Source organism: Ammodytes marinus (genome assembly GCF_949987685.1).
Source record: "Ammodytes marinus genome assembly, chromosome: 17".
NCBI lineage: Eukaryota > Metazoa > Chordata > Actinopteri > Uranoscopiformes > Ammodytidae > Ammodytes > Ammodytes marinus.
In genome coordinates, this window is record NC_137221.1 from 22,871,868 (window position 1) to 22,890,258 (window position 18,391).

Here is an 18,391-nt window from a genome sequence, read left to right on the forward strand (position 1 = left end):
GAGTGCAAGCCTGGTTGTTACTGAGCAGTTTATTTCTTTTTTGGTGCTCTAACCCCCATCAGTTGTCAAATCAACACAGACTTGGTCACAGCAACCCCTCGCTCCTCATCATCCAACGATTATTGCTAGGTCATTACACCACGGGGCCGATAAAGAACACATTTGCTCTTATCAGCCCTCCTGTCTGGCCTCTTCTCTCAAGAATCATCTATCGCCCAACAAGCACCGCAGAGACATGATAATGTCAAGCTGTCTCAAGGCCATACATACAATGAAAGTGCCTCTTAGAAAGCTAGAGTGCAGACACAAAAGCGAGTTGATGTTATACATCGATAAGCTTTGTGTAAGAGGCGGCACAGTGATCTCATTTGTTCGTAGTGTGGCAAACATAGCATCGGGTTTCAAACCTTTTAGATCATCACACAGCAAGACTCCAATAATGAATCGGAATCCAAACTACTGTAGGTTTCTTGTAAAGTAAGTTTACACCTGCAAGGGATTTGCCTTGGTCTGTAGGTGCATACGATACAAGTAGAGAAGAAAGTAATATAAATAAAGCTGTTGAGCTGTTTCTCTCACTCATCAGTGGGGACAGCAGACAACCCGCTCAGTACTTGCTTTTGTATTTCCCTCCCTCAGCTAGGGTAAGTTATATTGTCAGGACACGTGTTTGAGTCTCATAGTTGGACATCGTGGGGCTGTCAATTATGATTCGCGTCTTGCTGAACGCACAGCATTATGGTTAGACTTTTTGTCCGACTTGCACCTGCGGCTGGCTGCGGCTTGGCTGCATGAGACTTTGAAGTCCCGCGGGATCAAGACGGACACAGACCTAGGAGCATGTCGCTGCAGTTGAGTTCCAGGGGCTGCGGGAGCAAAATGTTTGATGGGAAACGTCTTGTTGACGGGCAGAGCTGAGCCCTGATTGGGAGTTTAAACCCTGTGCCTTCGATGCATTTCCCCAATTGGTTACGCAAAAGTCTGACATCAGCGCTCAAAATTAAATTACGATCCATTGTTTTTAATTTTAATTTATGTTGAATAATAAGGCCTACTCCACAGTGTATGCATTTAAGCAGACATGTATTTAATCAGAGTTAAGCCTCCACTGATCTGAACCCTTGACAGAGAAATCATTTGGAAAGCAATAATTAGCATGCGGTTTTAACTCTCCTGTATAGGTTTGTTTAGAAGTGAACACAAACTTGAGTCACATTCGTTTGTGGTGAAGTGATATCTTTATACCATTACGATTAAATCATAGCCTTATTCCCAGTGATCTAAATTGTCTGGGAATTGTATGTTACATGTTACACATCATACTAAAGTTCATCATAGCCATCTCTACAGTAATAATAAGGGATCTTTTATTAGACCTTTAACTTTCTTTTTTTAGCTGATCATATTCGTTATGTGAAGGGAGAAATATTAAACCACCTTTATTCGGATTTGTAAATGATTTATATCACTTCAAAGTAGGTTTTCTAGTAAAATAACAAGAAAGATAAAGATGTGTAGGGAATGGGGATTTCTTGTTTCTTGTTTTGAAAATGTCCCTCGCTTTTGAAGTGTTTAGTCCTCTTTGTTTTTTGTTCTGCTTCTAATCGGTTTTAGCATGTGTAGCTCTTCTACAGATATGTTTCTAATAGGCCTTCAAAATAATGCTAGAAAACGAACTGCATCCGCAACAAGGACGCTACTTCCGACGGCACATGCAAGTCGAGCCGACTCGGAGATGTCCGGCTTCAGTCAGGCTTTTTCGTCACTCCCCGGACTGCACTCGGCTACTCTAGTCTACTTTCCAGAGGAGATGAAACTGGGGCCGAACGAGCCTATTCTCTGCATCTGAATCTCCTCGAGTCATTTGTCAGTTTTTCCACAGAAGCCACCAGGCAATTTAATTTTTATTTTTTTTATATACCTTTATTTATACAGGTAAATCCCATTGAGACCGAAGACTCTTTTACAAGGGAGACCTGTTTTCCTTTCCCACGTTACCATTCACACACACATTCATACACCGATACTATCGACATTCACACGAGGCAAGGTGGGTGAAGTGTCTTGCCCAAGGACACAACAACCATGACACAGGTGGCAGGGCGGGGATCGAACCTCCAACCCTTTGATCATCAGCCGACCCGCTCTACCAACACAGTCGCCCCAAAACTTAATGGCTCTCTTAGCTGATGGCTCACTTTCCCAACAATAGGCAGATGCAACAGAAGCAGGGGTCAAGCCTCATTTTAGGGACGATTAGGCACACATACATCCCATTCCTCAAAGTACACGGCGACCTTCTGTCTCCCCATGATCCAACCACCTGTCCTGGAAAAATAAAAACATGCAAGATCCATGGGTGGATAATGAGAAAAGAGAGAGAGTCTGTAGATATTGGTACAGTCTATTCACCACAGATTATATCCCAAATTAGGCTTGGGGGGAAGACAATGTTTTTGAAAGAGAGATAAATTTATGTTGTAAGTGTGTCTCACATGAATAGGGGGGTGAGGGGTTTACACCATTTCCAATCTGTCCCATTTGCAGGATGATAATGATGTGCCTTTCGCTGTGGCTTTCGTCCAGGCTCGGAAATAGCTAGGTGGAATTCCATTGCTGTTTTAGCAATTATTACAATTATCTGTGTATTGGTTTTTCTTTTGTCAGAGAGGAGAGCATGTAATAGGAATACTGTCACAGTGCCAAAAGTCATTTTATTTTGTAGGATTCATTGATCAAAGCTCAAGCCTGTTTAAAAACAACATACTTTCCTCGGAATGTGTATGCTGGTTATGCACATTAACAGCCGGTAAAAGATAGAGAATTAAGATGTTGCGGAAAAAAAAGACTGTACATTTACTGGATAGAGAATGCGTTCAATAGGTTTGTTTCAGAATAGACATAATGCATTTTGGTGCAGAACCACAACTATATCAGACGTTTTAACAAAAAACACTACACAAATTACCTTTCATAATTCAAAACCTTCAGCAGAGGTCATTACAATTGAAACACACCTATACAGTATATTATCATAGAGTTCAACTTGCTTTCGAGCTCTAATTGTGTGTCATCTATCAATGTCTCAAAATATGCGGACACATATCAATATTTAGTCAGGGTGGACATGTATTCATGTCTCTTGTTTGGACATTACTTAGATCCTTCCAGTCTTTACTTAGATCCGACCAGTCTTTGTGCTAAGCTTAGCTGTAAACCTCTTTGTTAAAGTGTACACTGAATTCATTGATATTTATCTTCCCTTGTTATTCTCAGTAGAACCTCTTTAAGTGAGGTAGCATTCTTTAAATGTTCAGTAAGCGGAATGGTCAGTTTAGCTAACTTCCTGTCAGTGACTGCAGTTAGCAGTCCCCTCCCTCGTCCTTACGTCACCACATTAATGCACTGCGGTCTTCAAGCAGCAAGTTATAGCATCATCTCAGATCCGTAAGTGTGATAAAACACGATGAAAACCATCAAAACAGACATTGGGGAGGATTTTTACCTGCTCCGCCATTGTAGGCGCATACATATTCACCCATCTCTCACTCTGCGTGTGCACCATCAGTGAGACGGGTGCCGGTTTGTAGCGTTCTCTCTTCTGATTGGTTATCAGTAGTGGGATCCCCGAAAAGTTTATTTGCCAATTATATGCAGAGCGGGTGACTGAGTTATCGGCTTTATGAAACGCGCACACTATATAAGTGATCACTGTATGAATAAAGAGCGATTTAACACTTATATTAACATAAAAAATTGCCTACTTCACCTTTAAACAACTTAGCAAGTCATTGCCCCAGTGCCAACAAAGGCTATTTGCTTAACCACCACTCGAGCTAGAGCAGGTTGAGAGCACAGTGCCTGTCAATGGGATGCTGTGTCTTGGTATTCCCGTCAGGAGACATGTGGCCATGCCATACTCTCCTCAGCGGGTTCTGTCTGGATGTTTATCTCCGTGTCGAGACATTCAAAATGCCGTTGGCTTTACTTTTCTTTCCCTTTTTCTGTTCACTCGTCATTTGAAAGCCAGAGCATGATGTGTGTGACGCTCTGAATTCACCTCCTTGTTGCCAAACAAATTCGGCATTTGTATAGATGGATGTGATGGATTTTCATCTCAGGCTTTGTTGTGACACAGCAGAATACATTGAGGGAGTGATGGCATTCAAGGACAGCGCCAGTCAAAGACTGAGTCTGCTGAACTCCATGGCATGTCTGTGATGCAGAGCAGATGAATTTAGGATTGAACACATGCTTTTTGAATTTGAAACAAAAGCCAGTGGCATTTCTATATAAAAACTGTTTTGTGGTTATAAAATTAGCACAATTTCTAATGTTTCTATTTTTGGTGCAATTTGTCTAATTGTGTCCACTAACCAACCTTTAACCATAGCAAATGTAAACATACTGTAGTGTCCAGAGGAGGCAATCACAAAGGCTCATGGGAATGTTAATGTTTAGGTTAAAAGTCATGGTTTTTAGTGATGTTAAGTTAATGATTAGATTGTGTTCCTTAGTTTTCAAAGTCTGTTTAACAATAATTTAGTAAAGGTGAATACCTTTCGATCGAACTGCTGACTTAAGCATGGTGTTCTTCTCACTCATCACGTTGTCTGTATGCATGTGAAGGTGCGACACACGTGCGGGCTGTTTGCTCAGGCTGTGTGTGTGTGTGTATTGCTTCTCCTAACACAGTCGGCACATCACAGCAGCGCCTATTCTTAGCCCAGTGTGTCTAAAAATAGGCTCCTTAGAGGGCCGATGTGCAGAGAGAAAGAGAGAGGATTGAATCGAGAAGGAGCTCGGAGTCTGCCCCTGTCTTAAAAGGGAATATGGGTGCACAGACGCCGTTTTTTGCTATTGTTGCTGAGAGTCGTTATTTCTCAAGAGGATCACGTTGAGGCCATTACTACCACACGAGTAGCAATAGGATTTACACAGCTGCATATAACACGGCACTCCACTGCTCTAGAGAACAATGAGTTTGCATAGTTTGATAGTATGTATGTATATATGCTCTCATCATTAAATATTCACCAATAATATGTCAAGAATCTGTAACTGCTACAGCGGTTGTGTATTGGGCTTTGGCCACTTAACCCATTGATGACTATGGCAATCTAGGATGCATGTCCTTAACCCATTGATGACTATGGCAATCTAGGATGCATGTCCTTAATGCCTGAGGGTTTTCTGAAAAAATAGTACGAATTGTCAAGTCTACCAAAACCTTAATATCTAAGCCTGTGTAGCACATAGAAACATGAAATAAAATACATTTAAAAGTTAAGGTTCACAGGTTTTATTTAAACATGCTCCCTTAGCGCTTACAAACCAACAAATATTTCTAAAAATCGTCAAAATTAGATGAATTAGAAAATTATTAAATATTGTTAATAAATAGATGCAATGTGTTGTGTGATTTTCGTCAGTAGTCTATAGTAGACCTTGATTCTGCGCACCAAACGCCACTAACTGTTCTGTCGCCGACATAGCTGGCGTATTTTTTTTATTATTTTGTTTTATTTTTTTATTTTTTATTTTTTTGATTGACATGATTTTCGGCAAACCACACAACTTTTGGGTGGTCACATGGTCTTCAAAAAATCAACAAAACCCACCTCATGTGTATTTGAACCAATGACAGTGCATTCTATGCTGGGAATGCCATGAAAATTAGATAAAGTAATAATGCTGCGCGACGCAGCATCAGGCAGGAGAGCCTATGTGGCATCGCGCAGCAGCCGTCATCAATGGGTTAATGCCTGAAGGTTTTCTGAAAAAAATAGTACGAATTGTAAAGTCTACCAAAACCTTAATATCTAAGCCTGTGTAGCACATAGAAACATGAAATAAAATACATTTAAAAGTTAAGGTTCCCAGGTTTTATTTAAACATGCTCCCTTAGCGCTTATAAACCAACACATCTTTCTACCAATCGTCAAAATTAGATGGGGGAGAAAATATTATAAATAATAATATAAAATATTTAAAAATAATGTGCAAAGGAGGTTATAATCCTGCTTCCTTTAAGCATGGATAGTAGTGACTGAGTGTGCAGTAGAGGGATAAATATAGATGGATAGAGGAAGAGATAGATAGCTGTATTTTATAATTTAGTTCAGTTATCACTGGCACTATAAATCCGACTTCCCAGTACAACTGGAACGCAGACTGACTCCCGCTGTCGGGAGCCGATCAGCTGGTCCAAACGGCTGTATACCAAGGAATTGAAAACGAAACTGAAACTTAACTATTGCCTGGCTGGGCTGAATTTGAGTTGGAGCAGCAAAATATAACCTAAATTCATAACTATTGTTAAAAAATAGAGGCAATGTGTTGTGTGATTTTAGTCAGTAGTCTATAGTAAACCTGTATTTTGCGCTCCAAACGCCACTAACTGTTCTGTAATACGCTATCGCCGACACAGCCGGCTTATTTTTTTTATTATTATTTTTTATTTATGTATTTTTAATTTTTTTGCTTGACGTGATTTTCGGCAAACCCATAGATAGTAAATAATATGGATGTAGCATCCGGGCTGACCTCAGTTATTCACACGGCATCCAATAATCCTGGTTTGTGCGCGTCGCCATTTTGTGAGGGGGAGGGAGATAGCTGACGTATACCTCCGAGGCAAAGTGAGCGACAACGGGCGGAGAGCTGTCACTCAAGAGATCGCGCCAATACATTTTAACCTCCAAAAGAATAAAAACTAGCGTGGTCCAAAAAAATTCACCCCCCTCAGTGTTGTCATGGAGATATGACCTAAACATACAGACTAAAATGGTTTTGTGGCCCAGGCTGTAAATAGGTTTAATAAGACTTTGAAAACGGCCTGTCTAACAAGTGAGTCAAAGAAAAACTGCTCGGTCTTGGCACCACCCCCCAGTGGCACTTCCGGTTACTACAGTTGTGGTCACTTCCTTATTGGATGCTGGTAAAAATCGCTGAGGTTGGGGCTTGGGCAAACCACACAACTTTTGGGTGGTCACGTGGTCTTAAAAAATCAACAATCCCCACCTCATGTGTATTTGAACCAATGACGGTGCATTCTATTCTGCACAGTGCGCACGCCATGAAAATTAGATAAAGTAACAATGCTGTGCTACGCAGCAGCCGGCAGGAGATACAATGTAGTTTTGCGCAGCAGCCTTCATCAATGGGTTAAACAATATTGCTAGAAGGATAAAGATGTTGTTTTTTTGTCTTTTCGTGGGATTTGTTTAACATATTAAACAACACCAGCCTATATCATATAAAGAAAACCAGAAGGAAAACAACAAGTATAGAAAAATAGATTTGAATGGAGATGGCTTTTGCCAAAGGAATCTGAGCGATTTCACACAATCAATTCAAATGAGATTCATATCCACATGCTGTTCCGTTCCCTCTGTCGCCAGCGCAGTGTGCAATGAGCCTGTCTGATTCCCGCATTGTAGGGCTGCTGCTCTCCCTCCACATCCAAAACAGACTGGCTCCTAAGACACACAGTCGGGAACCAGGTATTCAGAAGGGATATAAGGAATTTTAGATCTGGCTTTGCATCAAGCAAGCGTAAGGAAATACTCCCATCATGACCATTACAATAGCAGATGATTTAGTGTTACATTTGTCATACAGTACATTTAGTTGGTAACTAGTGCCTCTTCCCTACTGTATAATACGCTTCAAAACATAACACTAATAACAATGTGCATAGAGGACATTTATTGGGAACAAAAACAAGAGTACAGCCCAATAAGTGGCTCCATGAGTTTGTGTTTGTAAAAAAACATCTGCTTGCCAAATTCACAATCCTAATGTGGCTTGTTGGCCTGCTCATTTGCTAATAAGCGCTGAACAAAACATACAGCTTGAGGCTAAGTGGGACAATCATTCATATTTGTAGGTGTTTGGTCACAAACCGAGGAAGAAAATCCCTTTATTAATCCCACTAGAGTACATTTTTTTCTCACTAACTCGCATGCTATACACATTGTCTGTGTACAAACCTGATACACATGCAGTGTGCTAGAGGTCAGTGGAAAGGTTTGTATAAATTGTAAATCCATCCAATATTGTTGAGATACTGTATTTCATTCTGGGCCATCCATAGAGCAAAGCAGTTAGTGTGCATGATAATAATTGCATTCAAATATACCGGGACAATGGAAAATTGCATCAGATGTATCACATGGTATGAAAATATACCAAGGAAGGCAAATAAAGCAAGTTAAACGCAGTTCACAATAAGTGAAATTGTAGAATTAAGGTGCTTGCTCTATAATAAAAATATTCCTCCCTAATGTTTTCATCTCTCTTCTCGATCAGCGTGCTGTGCTTCTGTCATTAGGTTGTAATAGGCCAGACGTCTAGCCAGCAGGCACCGAATCATTCCACTTGGCGCTTCGCAGCACTCCCCCCCCCCCCCCCCCCCCACACACACACACACAACAGGGTATGAGAGAATGAAAATAATCAAGGAATCAGTGAAAATTGTTCTAGAAAGGCAGAGCTTGTGCCTCCATCAGCAATATGTGGAGTAGATGATATAGGCTGCATAGGTAGAAAAAAACGGGACCTTGAATGCTCACCCTTTCCCCAGGCTTAAGCCCATTGCCTGAGTCAGCTACTGCTCCCTGACCATAAACTGCCACTTTTAAACCCCCCCCCCCATTCTTTGCCCACTTGGCTGTTTGTCCTGTGCCCCCCCCCCCCCCCCACACACACACACCCCCACACACACACCCCCTCTCCACAGAAAACCTCTGAGTGATTCTGTGTGTCCGCTTTTCCTCTCCGTCAGCGTGGACCGCAGCCAGTAAAAAAAAAAACAATCTCATACCATTTTTAGGATGCCAGAGCCACCAATTATAGCACTCCCCGCTGCTCAGGCTTTCTCACCATTATATGCCTCCATCTCATTAAGGGCCATCATAGCTGTGTGTGCTGCATTGCATTTATTACTTTGCCGTAATGACTTCTGATGCATTGACCCTAAAAACACACCGCTGTTTTTGGGCCAATGGAATGGCAGGTACACAACACGCTGGCTCTGACCTCCGACCCCAATCACACTCACAGTCTGCCATACCCATGTTCCATTTCAACTGTGCTAGTGCATCAGAGGCTTATTTTAGTTTTTTCCTTTTGGGACTATTTATCCATTGGATGTAGTGCAACCAGATCAAACCAGATTAATCAAAGTTTTTTTTATCTACTTTCCTTGTCTTTTTTTCTGCAGTCTTTGGAAGCGGTGCTGAACTTCAAGTACTCTGGGGGAGCAGGCAAGGTGGAGGGCTACTACAGGGAGCTCTCTTTGGGGGTCCATGTTGACGTGGAGCCGTCCGTTTTCTTCACCAGAGTCAGCACCCTCCCCGCGACTAGGTATGTGGGCTTACAGATGTGTTTGCCAACCAAAGAATGATTGACATTCAAGTTGATCTTAAAGGAATACTTCCCCAATACGGAACTGATGTTCTAACATTATAAGATCGCTATTATGACATAATGAATGAGGTTTTTCTTTCCTCAGTCTTCCCTTGGCCGAGATGTCCCGTTAATCCTAACCCTACCCTGCAATATACATTGTAGGGTACAGTGAGACCATAAAACACTCTCTATGCCTTTTCTCAGGCTAGGATGAATCGATTTAATTTTTTTTTGCACATTTACAGTATACTATATAGGATCTCAGAGTTCAATACACCTTCATAATCCCAACGGTGAAGTATGTTTTTAATACAATCCTCATCTTAATAAAATTATCACGTTTCATATGTACGGACAAAGTTCAGGGTCCCCGTAATCGATCCCGCTTTCCATAATGGCCACCTTGGTAGAGTGCCTGAAAGGGCTGAGAGAAATGTGGTACAAGATCCACAGGCATAGCCAGTATGAGGCCTCAGCAGTCTGGGGATGGCCAAATCAAGGGGGAATAGTCCATTCTGCAAGTTGGTATAAGTACAGTCCCCTCCATAAGTATCAGAACAGTGAGGCCAATTCCTTTATATTTGCTGTAGACTGGAAACATTTGAGTTTAACACCAAAATATGAATATGAGACAATAGATCAACATTTAAGCTTTCATTTCCAGGTATTTACATCTGGATCTGACACACAACTGAGAAGATAGCATTTTTTTTGTAAAGGAACACCACATTTTTAGGTGAGCAAAAGTATTGGAACAGATAGACTTAAAATAAATTAAAGTGAATACACCGTAATATTTTGTTGCAAATCCTTCGCTTGCAATAACTGCATCAACCCTGTGACCCATTGACATAACAAAACTTTTGCATTCTTCTTTTGTGATGCTTTTCCAGGTTTTCCGGCGCGCCGCCGCTGCTATATTTTTCCCGACACTGCTATAAAAATCATTTGCATATCAATTAAGGTTTATGTGAGCCTGTGTCATATCCGCACGTCGCCCACGCTCAACGGGTGGACACTCGCGCAGCTTACCGCTAGGAATGTCTGCTGAAAGTTCTACAGCTCAGCATTTTAAGCCATGAATTGATGAACTTGCATCAATGAAAAATATGTCAGTTTTCTAAAGGGCTTTAAATAGGCCAATCTATGTGGCTAAATAGCATGCTAATATTGATGTTTGATTGTGTCAAGTGTCTAAAGGCTGTTACATACTCCGCAAGAAGAAAGAACAAAGTTCTCGGTGACAGAGCTGCGAGAAGTTCTTTCTGGTCTGACATTACATACTTCACGAGAACTCAACTGCCGAACTCCTCACCGCGGCGCATTGTTACCATGGTAATTGACTCAGTAGCGCCAGCTGATTTCACTTCGCTTTCCTCATTGACTTCAGACTGACCAATCACACAATAGTTCTCGGACAAGCTGCGAGAAGAAAGTTCGGCCCGGGTGATGTGTCGAGAACAAGCTGCGAGAACAGCTAAACAAGAGCTGAGAGAAGAAAATGACGTAATTTTCTTCTCGCAGCTCTGTCACCGAGAACTTTGTTCTTTCTTCTCGCGGAGTATGTAACAGCCTTAAGGATGAATGCTAACATTATCTGGTTATGTGTTATGTAGCTAACGTTAGCTAGCTGCTGATAGCCCGTCCCCTTTGTTTCCAGTGGTGGCTTTGCATTTCATTACCAATGTAAACTGCCATAAATAGTTTACACCGGTGCTGGGTCATGATTCCTAAAAAAAATATATATTCCATAATAGCTCTTTTTCAATGAACCTGGATGTTGTCTTCTCCTTCACAGAAAAAAATTAATTTCCACTAAATTGATTCTAGAAAAGGCACAGATCGGTGGATTTTTATCCACCAGAATGCAGGAAATTAAGTGTTAAGTTCAAAAATAGCTTAGGGACAAGGGTTAAACTTGTTTAAGAGTCAGCACCAATTATCCTATCTATAGTAATACACAAGACTCCTTGAATAGGATTTAAATGCATATTCTCCTCTCAAGGTGCACCAGATTCATGCATTCAAATGTAAAGGGTACAAACAACTTTCGGCCGGGGTGGCATGCCCCCGGATCCTCCTAGAGGGTTTGGGGGGCCACACCACCGCTGCTGAAAAATATCCTGCGGGAAACACTATATGGTTATTTTAATATCAGTTATTGGAGGCAGTGTAGCAAGCTGTAAACACAGCACTTTATATACACACATATACAGTATATTATCACCTCAGAAAGTTGATGTGTTGGACTCGTTATCAAACAGTTGCTTATTTAACACATTAGCATTTATTTCAAGTAGTGCTTCTGGCCCATGATGAATGTCACTAAGATATTTCCCTCCTCTCTTCGCTCTGTTTTGGTTTTGGGCCAACTCCTGAGGGAATGATCTGCCTGCTTTAGCTGCTCGATGCTCCACTACATTTACCATCCAGTAGCCAACACTGGTCTGCCTTTTGTTTGGTGCTCGGAAGGCAGCAAACAGCGCATCCATCAGACCATTTTTTATTTAATTGTTTGGCTGAAAACAACTGAGTGTAGAGCTGGGCTGAATTATGATGGCTCTCTTCTTGTTCCTTAGTTACATTGTTTTACTGCAGCTACCCCCATCGTCCATACACAATCGACTTGAAACTGCCATAAGGCAAACTAAATAATGAAAGCAAACTAACCTTGTTTGAGGGGAGTTATTTTTCTTATGTCTCCAGGGTTTTGTCCTTAAGGAAAATTCAATCAGTGAGCTTAATTCATATTGAATTATCCTTGCCCATACTGAGAAATACAGAGAGAGATTTTGTGGAGCTGATGGACTTAGTCAACTCGTTTGATAATGGCTTTAAACCCAGCCATTGTCCGATAAATATAGTACTACTATTCTTCCTCCATTGAACTTTATAGAAAACAAACCTCACAGCCGCGCTTGTCCGGAGGTGGTATCTTGATTCTAAAGCTTAATTTTTTATCTCACAACTGATACAAATGCAGCAGGTTTTTTGCCCCTTGAGCGAGTTAATAGATATCGACCTTCTCTTTAAACCACTGCAGCAACACTCGCTGTGACATTATTGCTATAAAAAAAAATAGAAGCCTTAGAACTGCTATTTTCTCTGCCGGGGTCAGATAGTGGCTGACGTGAATGGATGATAAATGGATCCTTTTCTCATGCTATCACACTCTAACCGTCTCTCATGCACATGCATTACAGAACACACCTCACACTTACTCTCTCTCTCACACACACACACACACACACACACACACACACACACACACACACACGTTCCACTTCACTCCACTTTTCAGCTCCCCAATTCTGGAGGAAAAAAACCACCAAGCGAGGGAGACAGATCGTAGCCGAGTAATGGCCACTTGAGGTGAATCATTAGCTGTGATAATATCTGCAGTTGAAGCCATCCATCTTGGTTCAGCGCTGATACATATTCACACACATAGAGATGCTGCTGCTGTGGCGGCTGCTTTACCATAGAGTCCCCCCTCTCTTCCCTATACTCTATGGCACCCTAAGCACTGTCTGCCTCATTACACTGACACACACTATTCATTGGCTCTCAAGCAACTCTACAACATGTTAGAAATGTGTTTTAAAAATGAAGGCCTGGGCAAAGATTTAAAAGGACTGCCTGCAGCTCTTCATTAGTCAAATAAAGTTTATTTGTGTGACTCAATATAACATTTAGTGACTGCTTTCGTTTCAATGGTAAATGATAACTTATCTACACCAGGTCAAACACTTTGGTACTCTGGGTTTCTTTAATTTTGAATGTTTTAAGTCAAAGACTGATCTTCTTTTCCTTGTTAAACTAAAATGTCCTCGTAATATGTCCAGAAGGCATGGGCCGGTATGATATTCTGTATCAAGTAAGTAATACCACGGTATCACTGTATTGTGATTACAGCTCTCGAATATCTTATTTTGAAATGTCTGGGTAAAAAACATTTTTTTTAATATAACATCATAAATAAAATAATTAAATTATTCTAAACAAATCAGTCCTGTAAGTGAACATTAATAAAGTGAACATTAATACACGTGTGTGCTCTAGTACCTTTTGAATGGTATGACAGAGATAATGGCGGTCTTGAAACCTTGGCTTTTCATATCGCGGTATACCTTGAAACTGTTTATCGTCCCATGCCTAATATCCAGTATGTCGAACTAAATTCATTTTTAACACCAGCAACTGTCCTTCATTTATGTCTCTGCGATCCTAAATTCAGTTATACACGCACGTGTTAACTTTAGTTCATTCTGCGCTTTACTATGATCAAATTAGTATTGACATTACCTCTTATTATTGAATATGATATTCAGAGGTGGTCTTAGTCCTCAGTCACATTACAAACTTTATTTTAAAAATTTGATTTAATCACAAGTATTCACAAATCCAATTGACACTATCATGTGCTGCGTACACACAATCCCATGCATCATTTATCAGAATTTCCTTTTGAATCTCCCCCTGCGCCCTGCAAGGCGGACATTAAAGTCCTGTAACACACTTAACTCATCGAGATAAGTACTATTGAATTTCGTCTTGGCCGCGAGTTTAAAGGGAATTTGGAAGTGCTTGTAAGCAATGGCTCAATAATACAGCGACTTATCCTTTCGATCTGTCTTTGTGTTCCTCTCTCTGGCTCCTCGTCCTTCTCTTGCCTGTCCATTCGCCCATGTATTTGTCTCTTTCTCTATAAAAACAACAGCAACAAATATCATGTTATTAATTATGTGATTAAGCTTCCATTGTCTGTTTCCCTTGCACTTTGTTGCATTTGAAAATTGGGCATTTCAATACAGCTGTTCTTGTTAGCACAAATTGCTATCAACCTACCTTGTGATGATTACATTCTCTCCCTACGTTCCACTCCCTCTTTCTCTCCCTTGTACATTATTCTTTAAAATGTCCTTGTCTCATTATTTTACTCCACATTGATGGTGCTTTTTTCTGTATATTTCTTTATCTACCCTTTAACTTGGTCTATAGGTCTTTTATTCTGACTTTAGTCTTGCTCTACGTCTGCTACACCTTTAATTTGTTCTCCACCTCTTCCTTTCTCTCTCTAACCCTCACACTCTTATTCTCTTTCTTTATTCTCTAGGGTATTGCTTAGTAAAAAGAAGTTTCCTAACCTGAATAAATCAACATTGTTTAATGACACACTTTACTTATACATCCTCATCAGTCTATTTGAAAGTAGAATGAATTGTTAATAGCACAGTCGTTGCTAGAAAGTCTCAATGTAAGCCACAGTAGCAACATGAAAATAGATGGGTTGGATATACAATGCGGAATTGACATTTGTGTAATTTAATTCTTTGGGCTGGATACTTTTTTGGCACCAGCCGAAATTCCTTGTGTCGTTCAATACCAAATTGCAATACCTAATATATAAGGGGTTAATCTCTTCAAAGTCAGTCAGCCAATAAGCTTTTAATTTTGCACTGTATTGTATTATTTCCGTTTGGTTCCTTTTTGTTAGTTTATTTTGTTGGAGCTGCAGTGGCTCAGGAGATCAGCCATGGGTGGTAATCTGAAGGCAATTAGTTCCATTTCATCTTATTTAAAGTTTGATTTAATGATATTAACTACAAATTCCAATAAACTGAAGAAAAAGTTAAGTTTATTTTTTTACCATAATGTGTATCATCATGTTATCATCTTGTTAAAATGGATTTCGTAAAATTGTTACCGAAAAAGCATCTCACAGCAGGAACTGTTTAACAAAGTCAAAATATTGGTATCAGTATGGATAGCGATTTTATGTTACCATACCGAGCCCTAGTTATCATTTTGTAAGTCAGTCTATGTGCAGCAAGATGTGCAGTTTGTGGGAATATAAATGAAGTACATTTTAGTGGGTGATCTTTAAAAAAAAGGTCCCTCTGCATTATTGATAGGCCCTGGTTAACACCAATGGCCTTTCACACTGGTTCCTCTTGGCGCCCCTTTGAAAGCACTTGCTCTCCCAACCTTGCCACACTGCTATGCCGGTGATGGATTGAAGATGCACAGAGAAGCTTTTACCAGGAGAGAGCTTATTTTTCTCATGTGAATGTTTGGAGTCAAGTGCAAGTAGGGCACGGATAACCCTCATCATGATCCGGTTTATGGTGGATTTAACCTATGGTCACATTACACCACATTAGATGCTTCATTATATGCTGATTCTATACTGTCTAAGAATATAATATATACATGTGGGAACAGGTGGTTGTAAAGGATTTGGGTAATGTAAGGAGCTGGTGTGATGTCCTAAAAAGAACAAAAGTTTGTGGAGTCATTTAGCAACAGCCTGCTGCTGTTTATAAACTATTTAATCAATGTAACGAGTGGATTACATCCGTATAATCAGGCTTTCACAATTTGCAATTAGCGTCAATAGATGGAACACATCTGAACCACCTTCAGATGGTTGTTTGTGGAGGTAATCACCTGAAGGGAGATGCCTTCATTAATGCCAGCTGTTGTGGATGCATCAGTGGCATAATAAGATTACAGCTTTTTTCTTCAGATTCATTTAGATTTAGACAAGTGTACTGGTTGAAGACAGTCCAGTGAAACAAGCAAAGCATGAATCAAAGGACTGTGCTGCGCCTTGCATCTGCTCTGAGTGCACCATAGACTTCCACTAAGCTGGCAGCTGGCATGAAATGCAGCAAGTTTTTACACCTGTGTGTGTGTGTGTGTGTGTGTGTGTGTGTGTGTGTGTGTGTGTGTGTGTGTGTGTGTGTGTGTGTGTGTGTGTGTGTGTGTGTGTGTGTGTGTGTGTGTGTGTGTGTGTGTGTGTGTGTGTGTGTGTGTGTGTGTGTGTGTGTGTGTGTGTGTGTGTGTGTGTGTGTGTGTGTGTGTGTGTGTGTGTGTGTGTGTGTGTGTGTGTGTGTGTGTGTGTGTGTTTAAGGGGGAACACATACAAAACAAACACACATACAATCTTCGTCCTCCAAAAGGAGCTATATGGATTATATATAAAAACCATTCACAGAGAGCCAAAAAAGTTGACACAACGTCCATGGATTACAACAACTATTTGAAACAGTCTTCTCTTCACTCCCAAGTTTGTATTCTCAGCTCCTGGTGGCTGGCTGACTCAGTGTGTATTTAACAATATACAGTATGAGAGAAACACCTATTTGATCAGTTTGTCTCAGCCTGTTGGGTAGTTACCACTAGCCACCCAGGCAGCTATCTTTAAAGATTGAGTTGAAACACTGTTTTGCCGAGAAACACAACACAAACCAAATGTATTGGTGGACACACTTCTCAAACTGAATGTCTCAACTTTAAGTCCTAGCACATTTGGGGCATTTGATTACATTTGTTCGTCTTCCTGCGTCCTTCTGAATTGTTTTGCATTTTGAGTTTTGGATAAAAAGTATTTCTTACAGGACCAGAGCAATTGCATTACACAGTAACACCTTTATTTCACTCTTCTCTGTGGCTGCCTGTTCTTTTTTTATTTCAAATCAGTTTCTCCTTTCTGCCTAACTTCCAGTGGGGACATTGTATTATTCCCCTACCCTCCTCTGTTCCCTCGCGTCTCGGTACCCACTGAATTCTCTCTTCTTGCTTTTTCTCAAACTTGGCCATATGGAAGGTGACGGATGTGTTAAAGAAAGTGACAGAGAGAGCCGGGATGTGTGAAATACTCAGTTATCCATTCTTTACAGGCGCCTGTTAAAATCACATTAGCTCAACATTGTGTGGCCCTGGGAAAATATATGCATTTCTCTAATGGGGGAAATGAACTGCTCCTTTTTAATGTGAGTGCATCCGCTGTATAGCACCCTGAGTCATTTGAACACTTTGCCGCTGTTGCACGTAAAAAAATAATAATAATCTGCTATCCTGCTACCATTGTTAAATATGACTTAGTTTCTACCAAATACATAATGGTTTTCTGTTTCTGGACACAAATGTATGTATATATATTTTCTTCCAATTCAATACACTTACATTGTTTTGGTTGGAAGCAGAAATCTCAGAGACCGAAAAATGTTGATACTGTCTATAGTCATCTGTAGGCAAGTCCAGTGGTCCATTGTCAAAAACAGACTGTGTGTTAGACTTGAAATGTTTTATTATGTATTCTAAAGCTGTTACTCTTAATGTAACTTTACTTACTGTATAGTGTTCTAAAATAAGAGAGGAAAGGACACTTGAGTTATCTTTTACAAGAGGCTTTCAAGTTGAAGTCCAATACTTAATTGTATGTTTCAGAGTGTTGTAGAGTGCAGTACATGTTTCGTGATCTCAATTCTAAAGGAAGAAAATCAGGTTTTTACATTTTAGCAAGAATCGTGCAGCCCTAGGAGATACAATCCAATATATCTTCATTGCCTCCTACTATAAAATAAAAACATAAAAGTTTTTTGGTCCACATTGCCTTTAGTGAGACACTAGATATCGATTGATTGATATTCACTGACACAATTTTAATCTCATTATTTGACACGGTACACATGCTGACAAGCCAGCAGGTTTTTTAGCAAATGCTCCCTTGTTTAATAAATCTTTAAACGCCGACTTGACAAGTGGAGTCAGCTGTCCCTTATTGACTCCTGTGGCCAAAAATAGCCCCATCATCGGCAGTACTCCTAAATCCTACCAGGCTAATTAAGAACACTACATTTTGTGTGGAGGGTATGTCACGTTTTCGTGCCAGAGGAGCACAACTGAATCAGCACTCATTGATTTGAAGATTTTTTACAGAATCGACTGAGGTGTGGGCCCATTGATCTTTCTTTTTTTGCCTCCTCCCACAGTGTGTTCCAATTTTGAACTCCCACTACCGCACAGTAACAAGTGTCCCCAGCCCCCCAACTAATGCCGGGCCTGTGTCAGGGATAGTGGCCGGATTTGCTCTGTATGGGGGTGATGTAGTAGAGAACAAAAGATGATCAGACTGTCACCCTGGCTTTTTTCTATCGATGTCTTTTTGTGCTCTTGGCATAGACATATG

The 18,391-nt window shown here is 40.5% G+C and overlaps 1 protein-coding gene across 1 annotated transcript in view; it reads left to right on the plus strand.

Annotated features, from left to right (window-relative positions):
• Positions 1–18,391, plus strand: part of trappc9 (trafficking protein particle complex subunit 9) — a 228,972-nt gene that overhangs the window by 107,871 nt on the left and 102,710 nt on the right. The window contains exon 18 of the mRNA XM_080045758.1: positions 9,227–9,369. Coding sequence (XP_079901884.1) covers positions 9,227–9,369 — 143 coding nt within the window. The remainder of the gene's footprint in view (positions 1–9,226; positions 9,370–18,391) is intronic.